The sequence below is a fragment of the Pseudorasbora parva genome, chromosome 17 (assembly GCF_024679245.1).
Source record: "Pseudorasbora parva isolate DD20220531a chromosome 17, ASM2467924v1, whole genome shotgun sequence".
In the NCBI taxonomy this organism is placed as follows: Eukaryota; Metazoa; Chordata; class Actinopteri; order Cypriniformes; family Gobionidae; genus Pseudorasbora; species Pseudorasbora parva.
The window spans coordinates 21,652,390-21,673,708 of NC_090188.1; the positions used below are offsets into that span (position 1 = coordinate 21,652,390).

The following is a 21,319-nucleotide window of genomic DNA, read 5'->3' on the forward strand; positions in this document are numbered from 1 at the left end:
ACAGATCTGTCTCTGTGCATCATCCTTGCGGAGATGATGAGGCGCGTACACTAGGCGCGCACATGTCTCAAAGCGTGCAAATATTGAGTTACCTTTCAAGTCTTGCGCTTAATCGGACAAACTCACTGGACAAACAAACTCACTCAATGGTACTAATAATTGGCATAATTTATTTTGGTGTTTTGGTTTTCAGTCCTGGTTTCCTCTTTTTTGGCTTTCAGTTTCGGCCAAGAATTTTGATTTCGGTGCTTCCCTAGTTGATGGGTTCCCACTTTTCTTGAAAGTACTTGAATTTCAGACACATGGATTTAAGGCCTGGAAAGTACTTGAAAACAAATATAGGTCCTTGAAAGTGCTTGAATTAAATTTAGAATGGTGTTATTTTAAAAATTGTCCTACATTTTTTATCATTCCGATTAAAATAATTTAGATTGAAAGATTCAGTGGACTGTTTACATGAGGCGTTATCTAAACCGATCTGGGGTTTACATGTGCTGACTTTCAATCGCAATCACCACAGAGCAGTTTGTCTGCCGCATCAGAAATGTCGACGATGTCGACTGAGTGAAGGAGACACGAAGCTCAAATCTAGGCCCTTTAATCCTCCCTATTACACGTTGTTTTTGTTTTTAATGTCAAAGTAGTTATATTTATTTTATGTTTCTTTATTAAGTTAATTTAGAAAAATGTTTTGAGCATTTTTTTTTTTAATTAAAGTTTTTTTTTATTTTTATAAAGGATGACCATGTGGCCAGTGGCGGACAGTGAGTTATCCAACTCTTTAGTCGTTCAAAATCAACACTTGACTTGTCTTGCCTATAAAAAAGATATAAAACACTGGCATCACAATGTTAATTTAGAGGTTTAGCCTTAGCCTACTATGACCACCACCACAGTAAAAAAAGCATTTTTGATAAGTTGAGGTTAGGTTGATCGTAGGCACTTGCAAACTAAATGGGCTACATAATCTAAACACATTTATAAAAAAAATAAAAATACATGCAGGTTGTCTTTACACCTCTCCGCGAAATGAATAGAAATCAGATCTTCAATTCCCGTGCTATATACACATTTAACGGAGATCACATCAAGGAAAGCAACAGATATGAGCTGCATCTTATCATCAGCTCATTTCAAGATCAAAGACCGCAATATGATAGAGCGAGCTAAGCCCTGGTGAGATCATTTAGTTTTTATTAGTTTTAATGAAGAAGATTGTGTTTTTGAGCAGCTTTTGAATTGGTTTGTTTGAGTGATCAGATTTAAATCCGTCTCAAAAGAATTTCAGAAGTCATTTACTCCTTTACTATATTTGTGAAAACTGGTATTTTCACAATCGGATCGATATCTGGTCAGAGAAAACTAATGAAGTGAGCAGGTGTAAGAAGGCCATAACTCTTCCAGCTATGCTGAAGGAACCCTCGCTATTGCTGCTGGCTGAGCTAGAAAGAGTAACAAAATATATTACTTCAATTAAATTTTACTTGAGTACAAATAAAATACAGATCTAAAAATGTGCTCAAGTAAAAAGTAGTTTATTTAAATTGTACTCAGAGTAAAAATTACTGAGTTTTTTTGTTGTTGTTTTTTACAGCGGGTCGGGGACTCTCTCGTGTAGCGTTGTGAGATTTCCACACAATAAAAATATCCGTTTCACAGCAAATTATGGTCATTACAATCACCAGTTAAAATAGCGTTAAATTAATAAATTTTTTGGATTGAACAAATGCTTTATTATAACAAACTTAAAACCATTTGTTTGTTTTGTTTATTCAAATTTCAATAATACATATCTAATCAACTAAATTCTATAAATGATTATGAATTATATTAACAACTTATTTTTATCCTTAACTTATTAAAATGTTTAAGTATAATAGAGTCCAGTGACATTTTTCTTTTTAATGATTTAATACAAATATATTATCGAAATGCTGGTAATCAAATAAAAAGATTTATCCTTTTATTTTTGGGCAAACTGCTGCAAAACAGATTTACTAAATTAAACCATGGATTATAAAATGTATTCTTAAATAATGTTTAAATGATGTATAAAATTACGTATGATAGTGGATGATTTATATTAATGTTACAGAATAGAACATGATCAATATCAACGTTTAACATTAAATTTAAAGAGTGTAATTGCACTATGTAGGCTACAATTTCTAATTGTTTATTGTGAATTAACTCAAACATATGTTTCTCTGTCTTCTGATGAGCATTGTTCTGGGCTGCGTTTCCAAAAGCATCAATGGTTTCTTATGATAGTTTTGGGAAACTCAGCTCTGTTTTGATTAGTATCATCAGTGAGCGAACGCTCTCTCTGTGATCGACTGGTTCGCTCTTGCAGCATTTGCGTGCGTTCAGATCATGGTTCAGATGAGCAGGGAAATAGTCATACACTACACAACTATTCTGTATTCGTATTGAATGCTTGAATAATCTTTTTAAATAAACAAAATTACTGGAATATTTTTATTTGAGTATCGATATTGATGTGAGCATCAAAAAGTATCAATATTTCGATACCTTATATCGATACGCCCATCCCTAATTCAAATAATGCTTGTTGATCATGCCTCGTGTGCAGTAGAAAATACAGAGCAGACTGCCCAGACCAATGTTCAATTTTAAATTGAGTTTGGTCTGGTGAGAGCCAGACAAACGCAGCACCTGAAAATAGGCTAATTTCCGTCAACATAACCAATGTGACAACCTGCTTACACAGAGAAAGTACTGGGGACTATTTTCAGGCGCTGTAATATTGCACCGCTGCACCCATGGTATGGCAGTGAAGTTCCTGGATTATTATGCAGGAATGCGAGTATAGTTCCTAGCCATATTGGACTAGAAAATCACAACTTTTCATTTTCTGTTGCTCTTATACACGATGTAACTACACACATCACGACATGTAAATAGGAAAATGTTGGCGTTATTTTGTCACTTATTGAGCAGTAGGCTAGCTGGAGCTGTTTACTCCCACTCTTTGTGCTAAGCTAGGCTAGCGGTTGGTGCGTCAGGTGGGTGCGCCATAAGTGTCAGTTATGGCTCGCATGGAGATGAGAATGGTACTTACTTAAACTTAATTTGTCCCTTTTAAGGGAAAATTGTTTTGGTCAAGCTAGCTGCATAACAAGATATCCACACCAGTATGTATTGACTTCTCTAACTCTGGGGGATACGTGAATAAGCTAAAGTCCCAAAAAGTCGACGTGTTCATTTAAGTAGCTTACTTTAAGAGGTCTTTTGTGATGCTACATAATATGCTGGGTTATGAATCTGATAGGTGCTGCTTGATATAAAATAAATGGTGCTTGGAAAAAGTCCTTGAAAGTCCTTGAATCTGGTGTTCATGAAAGAGTGGGAACCTTGTATATATCCGAGGCTGATATATCGGCCGATATTTGGCTTTTTTAAAATGTTTAAAATATGCTGCTGTTAAACAGTCATATCTAATACATTATTATATAGACCTGTTAAACAAAGAAAGTAAAACATTTAGTACAGTGTTGCCTTTTATATTATTAGCAATGGAAAGGCAAACAATAGGCTATAATACTTTCTCATTTACCACCAACATGCAGCTAATACACATTTATATCATTAATACAAATCTCTGAATATCCAATAAACATCTGATTTCACAATCCTTTCCGATTTAATTGAATCCAGCTGTCAGAAGTATAAGCATGTTAATTTTAAAGATTTTTAAAGATAAAGATCTAATTTATTAAATATTAATTAAATTAAATATGAAATATGTATATTATATACATCGGCCATCAGTCACCCTGCTCTATCAGCCATAAAAAAACAAAAACAATATCAGTCGACCACTAGTTGAAAGTTATGTTATAATGCTATCTTGTGCGTTCACTCTGGGACTACTATGAGACGCACACTGCAGTAAACTAGATCAATATTAGGCATGGTAAAACATGGTACTTGCGGTAAATAAAAAAAACAGGATTTAAAAAGTAAGACTAACTGTGTTGAACTATAACAGTTTGATTCGTTTTCTGTCAAAGAATGTGTCCAAACAGGTGTTTCCATGGTTTCTACAACATAAAACCGAAGGTAACGTGGGTATGATCTCATTGATAGGTGACACATAGACATGGTCAGTGTCCTGATTAAAATTGCTTATTTTCTCTAGATTTAAACATTCTACGTAAGTATTATGTAAGTAGACAAGTCAGAAAAAATGTATAACATTGTTCTAGTGGTTTTTTGATGTTTTAATCTAAAAGTCTTCCATATTGTGCCTTTAAATTTTCTTTACTAGGTCTTAAATTTACCCTCATAAAACCTGCAGAAACCCTGTGCTTGGTTTGTGGGTGATGTCTGGTGAGATGTGCTTCATATATTTTTATATTTATTGCACCATAGACAAAGGACCCTTTTGACCTCAAAATTTCACTAATGTGATATGACAGTACCAGAAATTAAGGTACAATAACATTATTGTTACATGACTGAAGATGAGGATGTTTCTGATGTGAGGAATATATGGATATTTTAGGCACTTTCTTATCCAAAACGACCACACATTTCATACTTGTACAGTTGCTGTTTTGGTTATGGTAATGATTTTCACAAAACCATAGTTTGAACCCAGTCACTATGGTTACAAGCACATCTTTAACCACCTTAATTCTGTGTGTGCAGTCTTTCTCAAGGATGCTATAAATGACAGACTTTGTTTAATAGTCAAAAGCCATTTCTATATTACGATGGTATTGTTATAGTTATGGATTCAGCCGAGACGTCAGATTGTGCCCTCTGTGCTTAAGATGATTTGATAGAATAATCTCAGACCTTTGTAAATCAATAGCTGTCTGTGACTTTTATAGCTGAATCAAATTTAATTAACCAGAGCCATTAAATCTATAAGGGAGCCAATCAAAGCCATTAGCAAAGTGCACCGTGTTCTAATGAAGCATGCTTGAGTGGACCAGCTCCTTAAACTGTCCACTTAAGAGCTTGAGCTGTGCCTTTGCTCTTTGGCTCTTGCACGATGCATCTTCATGTTCCTTAGTGTTTTTCCATCTCTTGTTGTTCTTGTTGTAACCATCAACCCTTTAGGGCCGCCCCTCAAGAGATGCATAAATATGAGAACAATTGCTCTTATCTATACATTTTGATGTAAATATTAATTAATGTAGTGTCGTTCTCACTGCTTGCAGCTGTAGTTAAGTATGCTGGCGCCCATGCGTATTTTGTCCTGTGTAATGGTTATTTATGTATTTGTACTAATGACGTTCTCTAAATTATCTGGGCTTTTATTGAATATTATGCGTTTATACAATTTAGCATTGCATTGCAATTAAATGCATACATATTATTAATGCTTTCTTACAGTTTTGCTTGAGCCAGCTGTCTTTTTTCCCCTCATCAACAGAGGGCACTAGTATGTCAGCCTGGAGAGCTGCCAATTGATTTTCACTTTAAGAGATTAAATGAAACATCACTGAACAGTGGTCAGTTAATAACTGTAAGAGAGTTCTGACTTGTGCATATCAAATGTGTGCTTGTGCTAGACTGACAATTAATATGTTTTTACAGCAGAATATAAAGCAACAAGACCACATCGGAGTATAAAGGTGTATTTATGCAATGTTGCATACAGGCCGTGCTAAAAATATGGCAACTCTCTCCTTTGGTTCAGTGTGAATGAAATGGAGCATCAGCGTAGGCCTTGTCATTGTATTTTGTCATTTTTCAATTTAGAATATCATATTTTAGTCATAATAATTTCATGTTTAGAATGTGAAATAAGAAATCGATTAAAAATGTACAGTAATTGTGATTTTAAATGCATCTTTTAAAAGCATAAAGAAGCATCCAGTATTCCCATGTGAATTTACGTTTGCACAAGTGATTTCTAGTATGCATTGGCTAGATACAGTATTGCACTTTGTGGGTGCTAGAATGAAATTTTGTGCTCGACAAATGCTTCTGTCTTCTGTTACCTTTTGGACGCAATGTGGTCGTCTTTATGTGGTCCGAACTAGACAAATTTCATAGATTGGTGTTTGTTCTATTGGAGTTATTTATCAGTTTTTTCAGTCTAGTCATTTGTGGTGAAACATGTTAAAGCAATATTCTGCATATGAGTATCAAATATTACATTATTTCACAATTTCAAGTTCAAGAACAACAGAATAATTTTCAGTATAGTATACACCCCATTGTCCCTACAAGATGTGCAAATCGAAAGCCTTTCTGATGTTTTAAAATTGTGTCTGTTACGGCAGCACTCCAATAATTGTCACAAACTTGAGCTGCTGCTGGGATTTTGATTGACAACAGAGGTGTAATGGCTATGGAAAGCAGCAAAATACAAATTAGGAGCTGTCTTGTCATAAATTGTAGTTGAGCCTCAGCCCTACCCTGAAATGAAAGTGTCAGAGCAGTGGGCTCTGATAAATTCACTCTACTGGCTCAGTGCACAGAACTCCACTTCAAGCCTCTAGCCCTTCGCAAATGCTTTCGCCTACACAACCATCTCATTTCAGCGTCTCAGAACTGTGGGATTCCCTGCAGCCAATAGTGCGTTTGTGTAAGCATACTGACCTGCGAAACAATGTAAATATTGCTATGAATGAGACTGGTTCATTTTGAAGTGAGACAATCTGGTTAGTTTACATTGGATATTAATCACTGTATTATTTTATGTAATTTTATTTTACAGATCAGTTTTTTTGGACATTTTAAATGCACCCCCCCCCCCACACACACACACACACACACACACACACACACACACACTCTGTCTCTCTCTCTCTCTTTCTCTCAATGTATGGACAAAAGCAATTCAATTGATCTTTAAATTATTTCATAAAAAAATTAAAGTCAGTCAGTCATATAAGTTTGAAGCAACATGAGGGGTGAGTAAATAAAAAAAAAAGATGTTAACTATCCCTTGAACGCCCCAAAACTCCACAATATCAAGCATATGTCATGTGTGCATAATGTAACATCACCAAGAAAAATCTGTGCTTTATTCTCCTTGTATGCACTCACAGATCAAAAATAAAAATAAGTAATGACTTTGTCCGCCTTCAGAATTCTTATTGGTTGTATTTTGATGGAGACTGTAGTATGTTATCTAACAGGTTCTGGTTGGTCAGGATAAGGGGGAATGAAGGAGGTTGTTTGATTTAGTGAGGTCTAAGTCCTGCAACCTCAGCTCAGGCCCTTCCAGCCTGTCAGCTCTCCTCACTTATTAGACCCGGAGGAGCACTTTACGATGTCAAGCAGGTCATTACTTATGACAGCATTTAGTCAGGCCTCCTTTGCGGGCGTATAAATGCTCCTTGGTTAAATTGTCAGACAAGGCTTCCCGTCCAGAAGACCCCTGCACCGCCTCTCCTTCCTCAACCCATTTGCATCTGTTCCAGGAATCCCATTTAATCAGCTGAGCACGCCCAGTAACCTTGATGAAATGGGCCCATGACTGAGCACGCTGCCAATTGCAGCCAATACATTTATAAATAAGTGTGTTGTAAATCTGTGTGATGATAAAACAGTAGCGTATTTATTTTGCTGAAATCATACAAGGTTGCTGAGCTAGCGCACGCTGTTTTGACAGCCTCAGCTTTAGATTTTATATCACAAAGCGGTGTTGTTTGCCGGATCAGAGATCTATGGTGGCGTTGGTTAGCCGTATTTTAACCAAGATGAAAAGTGCAGCGGGGGCTTTGTCTTTATTTCCCCCTCAGTGATGTCATTCACCAGTGGGAGCTCTGCAAAATTACGTTTTTGTAACCTCTGTGCAATAGATCAAGCGTTGTTGCTACCTCTTCGGATATGAGCAAGATTTTTTTCTTTTCTTGCACTGACTACACTGACAAACCAAGGGATTTTATTTATTAAACTCCCTGAATTCAGCTTTTTGGATGCTCCAGGCAATATAGAGATAAAATGATTGCTCCGATTGCCCATAGGAACAACACTAATAATGTTAATATTGCGTTTATTGTGTTTATTTAGTGCACTCTCAGGTTCTATGCGTTTTATTCACAAAAATTGAAAGCAAGTTAGGTTTTTATTGGTATGTTTTTTTTTTTTTTTTTTTGTTTTTTTTTGCTGAAAGCCAGCAGCCCAGGATGCAAATAATTTTTGTTCACCTATTGATGTCATTCTGACACCAAGGCGTCCTATCTTTTTTTTTGACACTTGAATAATACTGTCTATGACAAGTCGACAGCTGGGTTCAAGTGTCTTATTCAACAATATGGCTCTTTTTTTTCTGACAGTTGTTTTCCATTAAGTGGTGTTTTAGGAAAAAGGCCTCAGGAGCAGAGAAACCCATGCAGAAAAGGCTTCATTATTTATTCTATTTTGTTCCAGACAGTTGACATTTGAATTTTTCTTTTCTTTTTTTATTAGTTTGAGGACTTAACATGGTAATGTTGTCAATATTTAATTGGTAATAGTCAACATTATGGTTCTTTTCTAAGCAAGAGCTATCACTGCAATGAATTGTTTCATAAGATTATGTTTAGTCACATACAAATTAATAGACAAATATAGACTACCATTCAAAAGTAAAAGGAAAAAAAGAAAATATTTTTGTTCTACAATGATGTATTGAATTTATCAAAAAAGACATGACTTTTACATTGTTACAAAAGTAAAAAATATTTTCATTTTTTTCCACTTTCAACATTGATATCTAATAAAAAAATTATTCTTGAACACCTAATCAGCATATTACAATGATTTCTGAAGGATCATGTGACTGGAGTAAAGATTGCTGAAAATTCAGCTTTACCATCACAGGAATAAATTACAGAAATAATATATTATTATTATTTATTATTAAAATCTATTAAAATAAAAAGTTATTTTAAATTATAATAATATTTCACATTATTATTATTTTTTATTGGTGATAGAATAAATGCAGCCTTGGTGAGTAAACAAGTCTTATTTTAAAACTTAAACTTTTGAATGGTAGTTTTCAGTTAAATTATGAACATACCTGTTTCTTAATTTTTTTTATTTTTAATTTTTTTTATCCAACTAAGTGAATGACCTCTATCAGTTGTAGCTATGATACGCATTTAATCTCTCTCTCTCTCGCAGGGTATGGAACGTAATGAAGTAGAGCATCTCTTTAACGTCACATTGCCAAAGATGGTGAAACTGGTTTTGGATACACCCAAGATTTGTACCCAGGTAAGGCTACACAAAGTCATATCCTGTTCTCCACATCAGCTGTGACAGACACTCAAGGTGTGGGCAGAAATAGATCAGTAGTGATAATCATGTCTGGCTGGTAAAGATCAATGGGCCCAGTGTGCTGCGGTGTAAAACCAGTGGCTAGTGAAGGACACTTCCACATGAGCACAACGACCTCATTAGGAGCTGCATGAATAGAAGCCAATATTAGACATCCATCAGCCTAATTTCTGACATCAGATCAACACTGTCGGTGGAAAATTTCTGAAATGCAATCTAAATGATTTATTATTTATTTGTAAGATTCCAAAGCACAATTTAGAAATACTGACTAATAATTTTAGGCAAGTCAAGTCTGTTTCCCCTTCAGCAAGCTTGTTCTTACTTAGCCAATGAATAGTGCTTATGTAAGATCCTGCACAGGCATTTGCCTTTAAGAACTTTTGCCCTTAAAAAGGAACACATCTCCTTGCTCAGCTGCACTTTTATTTATGTACATTTTATTAATGTTTGCATTGATTGGTCATCTATACTGCCCTTAAAGAGTCTTTAGGTCCAATCAGTAGAGATGGATGACACGCTGTGTAAATGCTGCTGGCTGATGGTGGGATACAGCAGGGCACCTTAATTACTCCTGGCCATTTGCTTAATGTAATTCTGTCTCCCTGTTTGGTCAGTTGCTAAACGAATTATCTTTGCCTCTCTCTCCTCTTCCACAGCCAATCCCGCTGCTCAAGACGAGGATGAATCAGTCCTTGACCATGTCACAGCAACAAATTGCCTGCCTTCTTGCCAATGCCTTCTTCTGTACATTTCCCAGACGCAACTCACGCAAGTCCGAGTATGGCAACTACCCCGAGATCAATTTTTACAGGTACTGCCTCCACTTCAGTGGCGTCGCTCTTGAGACCTGTTACATATTTCGCAGGTCTAGTTATTGATTGTCTGAGGTTTTAGATTTCCATCCAAATTAGGGTTTATGTGTAGGCTGTGAGGTAAATCACGACATGATTTAATTTAGCTTCCCATTATCTAGTAGTCTGTTTCTATTACATTTACAATAGATTTTTTTTGGCCTGTTAATGTGGCATGTATAGGCCTCAAGTTTAGTTTAGTGAAATTTAGTGAAAGTTCCGCTCTATCAAAATTACACTCCTTCACATTCTCAAATCCACACTGGGTGTTTCATTTACAAATTAACGTTTGCACTGTTTTTGCACTGACTTTTCCATCATTAAAGTAGTTGTTAACTTCAGAATTAAAATTTCCTGATAATTTACTCCACCTCCCATCATCCAAAATGTTCATGTCTGTCTTTCTTCAGTCGAAAATAAAGGTTTTTGAGGAAAATATTCCAGGATTTTTCTCCATATAGTGGACTTCAATAGGTTGAAGGTCCAAATTCCAGTTTCAATGCAGCTTCAAAGGACTCAGAGCTGTGGAATAAGGGTCTTATCTAGTGAAACGATCTGTCGTTTTCTAAAAAATTAAATAAATAAAAAAATATACTTTTTAACCACAAATGTTTGTCTTGCTCTGATCTGCGATGCACCACAAATTACGTCATCACGTTGGAAAGGTCGCGCATGACATAGGCGAAAGTACCGATCAAGCGAAGTCAATCACCCTTCACAAAAAAAGTAAAACAACAATTGGTCGATTTTGAAGTTGGAGGAGAAAATTAGAGGATTTATTCGCCCTACCACGGTACTTCTGCCTATGTCATGAGTATATATACACTCACCTAAAGAATTATTAGGAACACTATACTAATACTGTGTTTGACCATCTTTCGCCTTCAGAACTGCCTTAATTCTACGTGCCATTGATTCAACAAGGCGCTGAAAGCATTCTTAAGAAATTTTGGCCCATATTGATAGGATAGCATCTTGCAGTTGATGGAGATTTGTGGGATGCACATCCAGGGCATGAAACTCTTGTTCCACCACATCTCAAAGATGCTCTATTGGGTTGAAATCTGGTGACTGTAGGGTACATTTTAGTATAGTGAACTCATTGTCATGTTCAAGAAACCAATTTGAAATGATTGGAGCTTTGTGACATGGTGCATTATACTGCTGGAAGTAGCCATCAGAGGATGGGTACATGGTTGTCATAAAAGGGATGGACATGGTCAGAAACAATGTTCAGGTAGGCCGTGGCATTTAAACAATGCCCAATTGGCACTAAGGGGCCTAAGGTGTGCCAACAAAACATCCCCCACACCATTTGGTTTCATAATAGATTATATTTATAATGCAATGCTATTCCACATAGCTTTTAGCATTGTGTATTGTCAGATTTTTTGACCCGAAGCTACATGAGATCACAGATTTTTATATAAAACACTCGACTTATAAAGTATAAAGTGATATGAAGTAAGTTTAGAATAAAATGTGATTTTAATTTTATAAATTGTTGTTTTGCTGGTGTGCTAAGCTAACATGCTAGCTTGCCCTAGATGCACCTGCCACTGAGCAAATACTTAATTTTTATGAATATTTTCTAAATGTAAAACTACTGAAATGCTTATTTGGACGAAATGCATTTGATAGTCTCAGAGAGGGTAAAGTGAGAGTTTTGATTTAGAAATGAGGTTTGAATAGAGAGTTGTTAGTATTTATAATGCAGCTCAGAAAAAAGCTCAGAAGACATGGCAATAAACATCAGTTGATATTTTAGAGATCTCAAAATAAAATCACATGAAACGATCTTGTAAAACATTTAATAAAATTCAGAGTTTTAGACTTATCATCTTCAGATCTGAAATATAACATGGTCAGACTTGTGGCTTTAGCTGTAGTGCATTTCTAGATTCCTCCAAGGTCAACTTCAATTTTATTTTCATAAAGATATTTCATACAAATAAATTTCTAATAACTTTACAAAACTTTGAAGCTTATTATAGCTATTTTTGATTATAAAAAATATTATCATTTTGACTTTACAGTAAACTGCCAAGTGTCTGCTTTCAAATGAGACCATAATTATGCTTTTAGTGCAGAGGATTCACAAACTGTATTTGTTTTAGTCTGAGTATGCGTTTCTTATTATTTTTTCAAAAGTTGTGATTCAGCTTAACAGGTTAAATGTTTTATTTCTTCAGACTCCACGGTTCTAGATGTAAACACATCCTTTGCCATATGAACTAGTTTAGAGTTTCAATACTCCCGTAATGTGGCTGTTGTTAAATAAATGACACTTTTATAGTCTTGGTCGCAACTTCTCATTCACTGTTGTTTGGTTTGATGGATTTCAACTTGGTGTTTTACACCATATAGAGGAGACGACGTGTAGGAGTTTCCCTCCCCTCTTAAATTGCAGCTCTACAACAAAGCCACTCATGTGGTACAGTACTTAAATCAAGCCTTTACAGGCTGATTAAAACAAATGAATGAGATGCTAGAAAGACTGATGTGAAATGCGTTACCATCCATCTCTCGTCTGTCATCATGCCTACTCCGATGTCTTCCTCTGATGAGCAGGATCCCCCTGCAGCCAGTGTTCATCTCACTGCATGGAGATGAGCACTATAATAAAGTGTACGTATTGGTGAATGGGGTAAGATGTATCTTAAACAAGGTAGCTGTCCTGTCAAATGGCCAGTCCTATAACACTTTTTTTGTCATGTGGCCAGATATTTTAATGGGATCATCATATACAGCTCCCTGTCTCAGAGATGCAAATCATAAAGGCTATATTGATTTATGCTGTAGTAGGTAAAATAAGTTTAGTTAAATATCTACAGGTTTATACTGGATAAAATAGTAGTATTTTTGTTGTGTGTGTGTTATATATATATATATATATATATATATATATATATATATATATATATATATATATATATATATATATATATATATATATATATATATATATATATATATATATATATATGGCCCCACTTTATATTAGGTGGCCTTAAGTACTATGTACTTGCATTAAAAAAAGTACTAAAAAAGTACATACTTACTCTGTTCAAATTGTATTACAAAGCACTTTTGCTGATATTGAGTTGGGATACGGGTAGAGTTAGGGACAGGTGTAGTGATATGGGTCAGTTTAAGGGTAGGGTTAGGGGTAAGGGAAGTGCCAACTGTGTAATTACAATGTAACTACAAAAAAATGTATTACAGACGTAATTACATGGTTATTTTTAAAATGTAAGTACAATGTAAAAACGTATGTACAAAATAAGTGCATTGTATCAAATGATTAATGAAAAATGACAATTATAATAAGTAAACTAATTGTAGAAAGTGTTACTACTATGGTGCTGTTTCAGATAATGACATCAGTTTTGTACTATCTGTTTGTTCTACCAATGGAAAATGGCAAACATTTTTTAGGAAACCTGTTTGAAAATGGTAATTTTTTTAAATCGATGGTGGTGCAGAAATTAGACACTTTCTCTTCACTAGGGCTAAAATGGCTCCTTGTAAAAAAATGGTGTAATGAAGTTGTTTTCATGCAAGTCAGAATAACAAAACCATCCTTTAAAAGCTTGCTGAGAAAACCTTCGGTGCACACTTACAGAAGAACGCAGCCCTCAGTTTTACTCTGTCATGCTGAGATGGCTATTGATTCCCCAGGCACTTCAAGTACTTATACAACCTCCTAGACATACAGAGGATCTAAATATAATACATTCAGCTTACATTTTCAGCCATTGCCTTGTTTATGCCTTTATTTTCCCTGCTGGACATACGTAAAGTGCTCTAGATAATGAAGGTCTGAGCAATATCAGCATTAAACTGAATTGGTCATTCGGATGAACAGTGATACAGACTGTTCTTTCATTCTACACTACAAACAAGTTTAGTGAATGTAGCCATGTTTGTTTTTTTATTTTTATATTCTATTATTTAGGACAATGTGGGCCGTGCCTATAGCCATGCCGCAGAAAACAAGTTTCAGCAAGACCGCAATGTATCCAGACGTGCGGATCGTTACGGTGCGGCCCACTTTAATTGAGTGACTGTCCATCAGTTTACTCATTGGCTTGAGCACTGCCGCTATCAAGAACCAGGCAATTTAGAGATTGCTTGTTTGGCAGAGCTGTCAAAGTCTGCCCTCTGGGAAATGACATATAGGCTGGCTGTAGATATATTTTCTTTAGTTTCAAAATGTGCACATCAAAGCAAGCTTTCCTGCGCTGCAGTACACCTACAAAACTATGAATACAGATCCACCATTGAGGTCACTCTGAACAACTGACATAGTTTCTTGAAAGATTTCACTTCTACTGCAGTTTGTCATCTTCAGTTATATCAGACTTGCATTGTACCTCTACTGCATTGATTTAATTGTATTTAGGGGTGGATAGGATAAGCTGTGCTTCAACATTTCTAGCTTACTTTAATTTGTGGGAGTAAATCCTTGATCATAAGTTTGAGGTCAGTAAGATATTATTTTATGGCACTTTTCCACTGCATGGTTCGGTATGGTTTGGTACGCGGTGCTTTTCCACTGCATGGTACGGCTCGCTTAAACAGTACCACCTCAGTTGGGGTTCCAAGCGTGCCGTAGCGACACTAAAATACTAAACACTACAGATCACTGATTGAGAGAATCATCACTACTGTCGTCATTGGATTTGAAACACCAAACCTGCAAGGTTGTTGTTTGTGCTTTGTTGTAGGAGTTCCCATACTCTCTTGGATTTTGTTTTACTGCCATCAGCTTCCTTTTGAAACAAACCTTTTTGTTGTGCGGTAAAAAGCATCCACATGGCAAGAATCAAGAACACCATTCCTTTCGATAGTAGGGTGATTTATATTTTGATTACCGAAAACCAGGACACTCGGCCCGACACTGAGATACTCAAATGATACTCAAAGTTTACTCAAAGATTCCTTATTAATTTTTAATATATTTAAAGTATGCCCCCTCTGTATGGATAGAAAATTGGGCCAGGACAGGACTTGAAGTTTGGTAACCCTATTCGATAGGCATTGCTCCTGTTTCATGCATTTGTTTGTGTGTCGTGTTAACAATCTCGCGGCAGTTGAGGCGGCATAACTACAACATAATCCCATCCACTTGAAGTGGTACTACTGCAGTAGAAAATCAACCAAGCCGAGTCGTACCAAGGATGCATTAAATTCATTAAAGGTGACATTAAGTACTGTTATGTGACAACTTTTTTTAAAAAAAATTTATATCTACTCATCATTAAAAAATAGGCAGCTGTTTTCAACATTCATCATAATAATAAGAAAAGCATATTACAATGATTCATTTTTTAAAAAGGTTACTCTTTAGCCAAATAATTATGGCTTTTCTACATGGGCAATTCATCAACATGTTTGTAAATTTTATAGACATGGACATAAAACTAATTTTAACTGCCATGTACTTTTATTCGCAGGAATCAACCCTGTGTACTACATCTTACCCCACTCTCCCCTCTTACCCACTCTCCACTCCCCCTCTTTCCGTTTTTTGACCGTTTTGGCCCCGGAAATTCCCAGCTTGTCATGTTATTGAAATCAAATGTATAAAATCATTTAATAGGTGCTTGTCCTGTTGAATCAAATCATATTTTCTTATATATTTCTCATATTAAAGGTCATCAATCAGTTAAACTAAAAAGCAGCTATTTCAGTCAACAACAGGTTGCCTTCTAGGCTACACTACATAAAATCAGCTCCACCATCAAGAAGACTATATATAAGAAGCTTCCTGCCCGAAGGGCTTTTAGTGCATCAGCTTTTCCTCTGTCATTTCGTTTGTTCCACCCTTTTTTCCTGCTTATTCCATTGACATCAAGTGAGAGGAAGGATGAATGGAAGTGGTAGATGGTTAGCTTGAAGACTGCAGTATTCTAAATGGAGAAAGCCATTTGCTGGTGTAGGGGAGGCATCACGGCGGATCACTGTAAGGCTTTTGCTATTTGGGACTTTTAAAAGCAAGCCTGCAGTTCCTTAATGTCTTTAAAAGAATGAAGGAGTGTTCCTCTCTCCGTCCTTTGTGAAATGGGACACGAGCGCAGCAGTGAGCCCGCAGGCGCGGGTCCGTATCATTGTTGTCCTGACAGAGAGCCCATCACAGGCAGGCTTGCTGAGCAAACAGGACTTGTGAGATGAAGCGGCAAAGTCCGATCACACGGAAGGCCTACTTCTACTCACGTGTTCCCAACAATGACGCACTAACCTGAAGAAGTTAGCGCTGAAGCTCTTATATATACGTCACACTGACTTAGAGAACTTAATGTCTCCCTCTAATGGTCGTATGCGACTGATAAATGCCCTCTGTAAGTACAGGTGCTGGTCATATAATTAGAATATCATCAAAGAGTAATTCCGTTCAAAAAGTTGTATATTATGTTCATTCATTACACACAGACGCATATATTTCAAATGTTTATTTCTTTTAATTTTGATGATTATAACTGACAACTAAGGAAAATCTCAAATTCAGTATCTCTGAAAATTAGAATATTACTAAGACCAACACAAAGAAAGAATTTTTAGAAATATTGGCCAACTGAAAAATATGAACATAAAAAATATGAGTATGTACAGCACTCAATACTTAGTTGGGGCCCCTTTTGCCTGAATTACTGCAGCAATGCCGCGTGGCATGGAGTCGATAATTCTATGGCACTGCTCGGGTGTTATGAGAGCCCAGGTTGCTCTGATAGTGGCCTTCAGTTCTTCTGCATTTTTGGTTCTGGCATATCACATCTTCCTCTTCACAATACCCCATAGATTTTCTATGGGGTTAAGGTCAGGTGAGTTTGCTGACCAATTAAGAACAGGTATACTTAAACCAGGTACTGGTTGCTTTGGCACTGTACGCAGGTGCTAAGTCCTGTTGGAAAATGAAATCTGCATCTCCATAAAGTTGGTCAGCAGCAGGAAGCATGAAGTGCTGTAAAACTTCCTGGTATATGGCTGCATTGACCTTGGACCTCAGAAAACATAGTGGACCAACAGATGACATGGAACCCTTAGCCATCGGTGACTGTGGAAACTTTACACTGGACCTCAAGCAACGTAGATTGTGCCTCTCTCCTCTCTTCCTCCAGACTCAGGGACCCTCAGAGAACATATCTTTGGACCACTCCACAACAGTCCAGTCCTTTTTGTCTTTAGCCCAGGCGAGACGCTTTTGACGATGTCTGCTGTTAAAGGAATGTGACCGCTGAAACCCATGTCTTGCATATGTCTGTGTGAAGTGGTTCTTGAAGCACTGACTCCAGCTGCAGTCCACTCTTTGTGAATTTCCCCTACATTTTTTAATGGGTTTTGTTTCACAATCCTAGCCAGGGTGCGGTTATCCCTATTGCTTGTATACTTTTTTTCTACCACATCTTTTCATTCCCTTTGCCTTTCTATTAATGTTCTCAAACACAGAACTCTGTGAACAGCCAGCCTCTTTTGCAATGACCTTTTGTGTCTTGCCCTCCTTTTGGAAGGTATCAATGATCGTCTTTTGGAAAACTGTCAAGTCAGCAGTCTTCCCCATGATTGTGTAGCCTAGATAAGTAGACTGAGAGAACATTTAAAGGCCTTTGCAGGTGTTTTGAAAATTAGCTGACGGGTTTCCAGACTGAGTTGCAGGGCGAAATCAAATCGCCGGCAGATCAGGCTGAGTTTGCCCATTCTAGCACCAGAAGTCTTCAGTATTGAACCGTTTAACAGTATTCTAATTTGGGATTTTCCTTAGTTGTCAGTTTTAATCATCAAAATTAAAAGAAATAAACATTTGAAATGTATCAGTATGTGTGTAATGAATGAATATAATATACAAGTTTCACTTTTTGAATGGAATTAGTTAAATAAATAAGCTTATTGTTGATATTCAAATTATATGACCAGCACCTGTAAATGTGCAAATTTGATGGATTGATTTTGATAATGTATGTACCTAATCAACACTCTTTGTCTTTCTGTAGGCTGTTTGAAGGTTCCTCCTTGCGCAAGGTTGAGAAACTTAAAACTCTGCTGTGCTATTTCAGAAGAGTCACTGAATCAAGTAAGCCTGCATCTGCCAAACTCTACAAATATCCACTTAATGCTCTTGACTTGTTTAATGAGGTATGATTGATGTTTTTTATATTCCTGTTTTTTACTTTACATTTTCAGTGCCCACTGGCCTTGTCACATTCACAAGACAGTGCTTGAACTTTCCAAACATTCCAAAATGGGAAAGGTACAAGTTTAAATGCATGTTTTTTGTGCTTGTTGTACAGTGTTGTTATTGGGTTTATTCATTCTTCTTATGCTAATATATATATATATATATATATATATATATATATATATATATATATATATATATATATATATATATATATATATATATATATATGTATATGTGTGTGTGTGTGTGTGTGTTTATATAAATGTTTATATAAACATGAATTTTCATGTTTGTATAAACATGAAAACATTCATGTTTTCATGTTTATATCATGTTTTCATGTTTATAGTAACATGAATTTTCTTTGAGGGACGAGTAAAGCTTATGTTGTTTATTTTTATAGTTCACAAGAAAAAAAGTTGAAAAATAGCATATTAGTATTATGGTAGTCTCATTTATTTTTAAATGTGCTACAGCTAGAGGGCTCTCTGACATTTAAAGTAGCTCACCGAGATCACTCCAAGTGTTTGATAAATGAACTTTGGCACCATGTAGTCACTTTGGCCAATTTCTTCCTCTGGCAGTTCAAAACTACCTCTCTGTTTTGCTTATTGGTTGTATTGCTTAAGTCAAGATTGTAACCTTCCACTCCTAGTTCACTACAGCATTTCTAGCCTGCCTCTAATAATGACTTCCTGTATTGTTTTGATGGAATTTTATTTTTGATCTTTAGCTCAAAGACACAGCTCACCCGTCTTCATATCACCTGCAAGGGCACCATAGAGAATGAGGGCTATGGAATGCTTCAGGTGAGAATGTCATGCATGGGTAGTTTAATTTTCACTGTGACATCTGTCAAATACAAGATTACTTTGATTGACACAGAAGACCCTTTCTGTCATCCTTCATCTCTCCCCAAGAAGACATGTCTGCGTAATTAAGTATACTTTTTTAATGTGAAATTTGCTCATTCTGTTGCAGCTGTAATTGATTGAGGCAGTTTATCTTATCTCTCTCTCTCACACACACACACACACACACACACACACACACACACACACACACACACACACACACACACACACACACACACACAAACTGTACATTATATCCCCCTACACTGCCCCTGCCCCTAAACCAACCCATCACAGGAAACATTCTGCATTTTTACTTTCTCAAAAAAAAAAAACTCATCCTGTATGATTTATAAGCCTTTTGAAAATTGGGGATTGCTGGCTGGTACAATGTAGGTGATCTCAGGTATTACTATCCTTATGGGGACATTTGATCCCCACAATATAATATAAACAAGGACACACACACAAAAATAAAAACAGTTTTACAGGATAAATACAGTTCAATAGCACTTCACCTACTTATATAAAATGTTTTTTTCCATGAATATGCATATATTTTGTTTATTAGAATAAAATTACAGGATCCATACATTTATCTTTATATATTCCTTTTTTGTTGGTGGTAGTGTTTTTTTTTTTTTTTTTTTTGAGGATCTCAAATGGCACTTTCTAATTGAATATCATATGCATATTGGGCGTAACATGTCATTAAAGATTTCAGACAAGTCTGTGAGTGCCATGCAATGAAAGCAAAAAACAACTAAAACATCTCAGTTTTGACCCAGCTGACTGAGGTTCTGCAGCTCCGTTGGCCTCGATCACATCCCTCCCTGCACCTCTCCAGTTCTTTGCAGAGTCTGTCTGCCGGGGTCCTTTGCCCTGCTCTCCTTTTCCCATCTCTCCCCAGTTGGGGCAGGGCACACCCTGACAGTTGATGGGCACACATGAACAGCCCTGGGAGGTCTCAGGAGCCCGGGGTCCTGCCGGCCGGATTGACGGATGTTTCCGGAAGGGTGGGACGGTCTGACAGGTTGTCAGTAGTGCTGAGGAGAGGCGGGGCAGTCGGAGCTGGAGTTGAGTGACCTGATCAGCGAGATCATCTGGCAGCCTGCCAACCTCCCTCCCCTTTTCTCCTCCATCTCACTGAGGAGGCTGTGGCCCAGTGAGTCCAGCCTGACAGCCTGCAAAACACAGCCTCAAAGGGGTCCTACACTTCCCCTGTTTACCTTTTCAAAGCTGTCCTAGGCCAATATTAGCACTGCTGCCCACACTCCCAGTCTTTGAAAAATAAAAATGCATAACAATGGGAGAGAGCATTGAAGAAATGTCTTTCACAACAGATTTTAGCAATGCCACAAAAACAAGCACTCGTGCAGTATTACTGTCTTTCTGTCTGCCTTACTTCTCCTGCTCTTAATGTTTAGGGCAATTTTATTTATTTATTTAATTTTTATTTAAAAAAAATAATTCATGCATTATGATGTGCATTAGTACAACATAATTTCATAATTAAAAATACAATGTTATTACCCATGACAAAAGCTTAAACAGTCTGATTGGAAGCTGTGAACATTAGGGCTGTAACGATACACCAAACCCACGATTCGGTTCGTATCACGATTTTTGACCCACGGTACGATACAAACCTCGATATGGGGGGGACAAAACAGTTTTATTCTGTACAGTATTCTGTAGCCTATTTTGCCGTCAATACCATATATCTGTATGGTCAATAGGCTACTGCCGACATTTTCTTTGCGGTACCAATAGGCAATATATATTTAACATGAAGTATAGGGCCTCCTGTACATCAATACCAGCAGAAGCGCCGCGTCAGACACGCTTCTGGTGTGCAAAGAAAGAGAAAACGCCACGCAGCCGCCCCGCGGATGACACGCAACAGAAACGCCACGCTCACACCACGTTGCCAGCCGGTTGGGGAAGCTTCTTGAAACACTTACGGCAAATTGTGTGGGTCTTGTCAACGACACGATTGCCATCCTTGTTCTCCACCGGGTAGCTGAAATGTTGCCATACTGCTGACTTAAAAGTTGGACCTGGACAGGAAGGATAATTCTGGAAGTTGGAAGGGGTGTGTCGCGATTCTGCCTTCTCACATCGCGATACAGGTTCGTGGACCTGCGTATTGCGATTTCGATTTCATATCGCATATC

General features: G+C 36.8%; 1 protein-coding gene across 1 annotated transcript in view; it reads left to right on the plus strand.

Annotated features, from left to right (window-relative positions):
* Nucleotides 1-21,319, plus strand: part of parga (poly (ADP-ribose) glycohydrolase a) — a 41,995-nt gene that overhangs the window by 7,615 nt on the left and 13,061 nt on the right. The window contains exons 8-12 of the mRNA XM_067422039.1: nucleotides 9,100-9,192; nucleotides 9,915-10,069; nucleotides 18,101-18,180; nucleotides 18,291-18,357; nucleotides 19,022-19,097. Of these exons, the coding sequence (XP_067278140.1) occupies nucleotides 9,100-9,192; nucleotides 9,915-10,069; nucleotides 18,101-18,180; nucleotides 18,291-18,357; nucleotides 19,022-19,097 (471 nt within the window). The remainder of the gene's footprint in view (nucleotides 1-9,099; nucleotides 9,193-9,914; nucleotides 10,070-18,100; nucleotides 18,181-18,290; nucleotides 18,358-19,021; nucleotides 19,098-21,319) is intronic.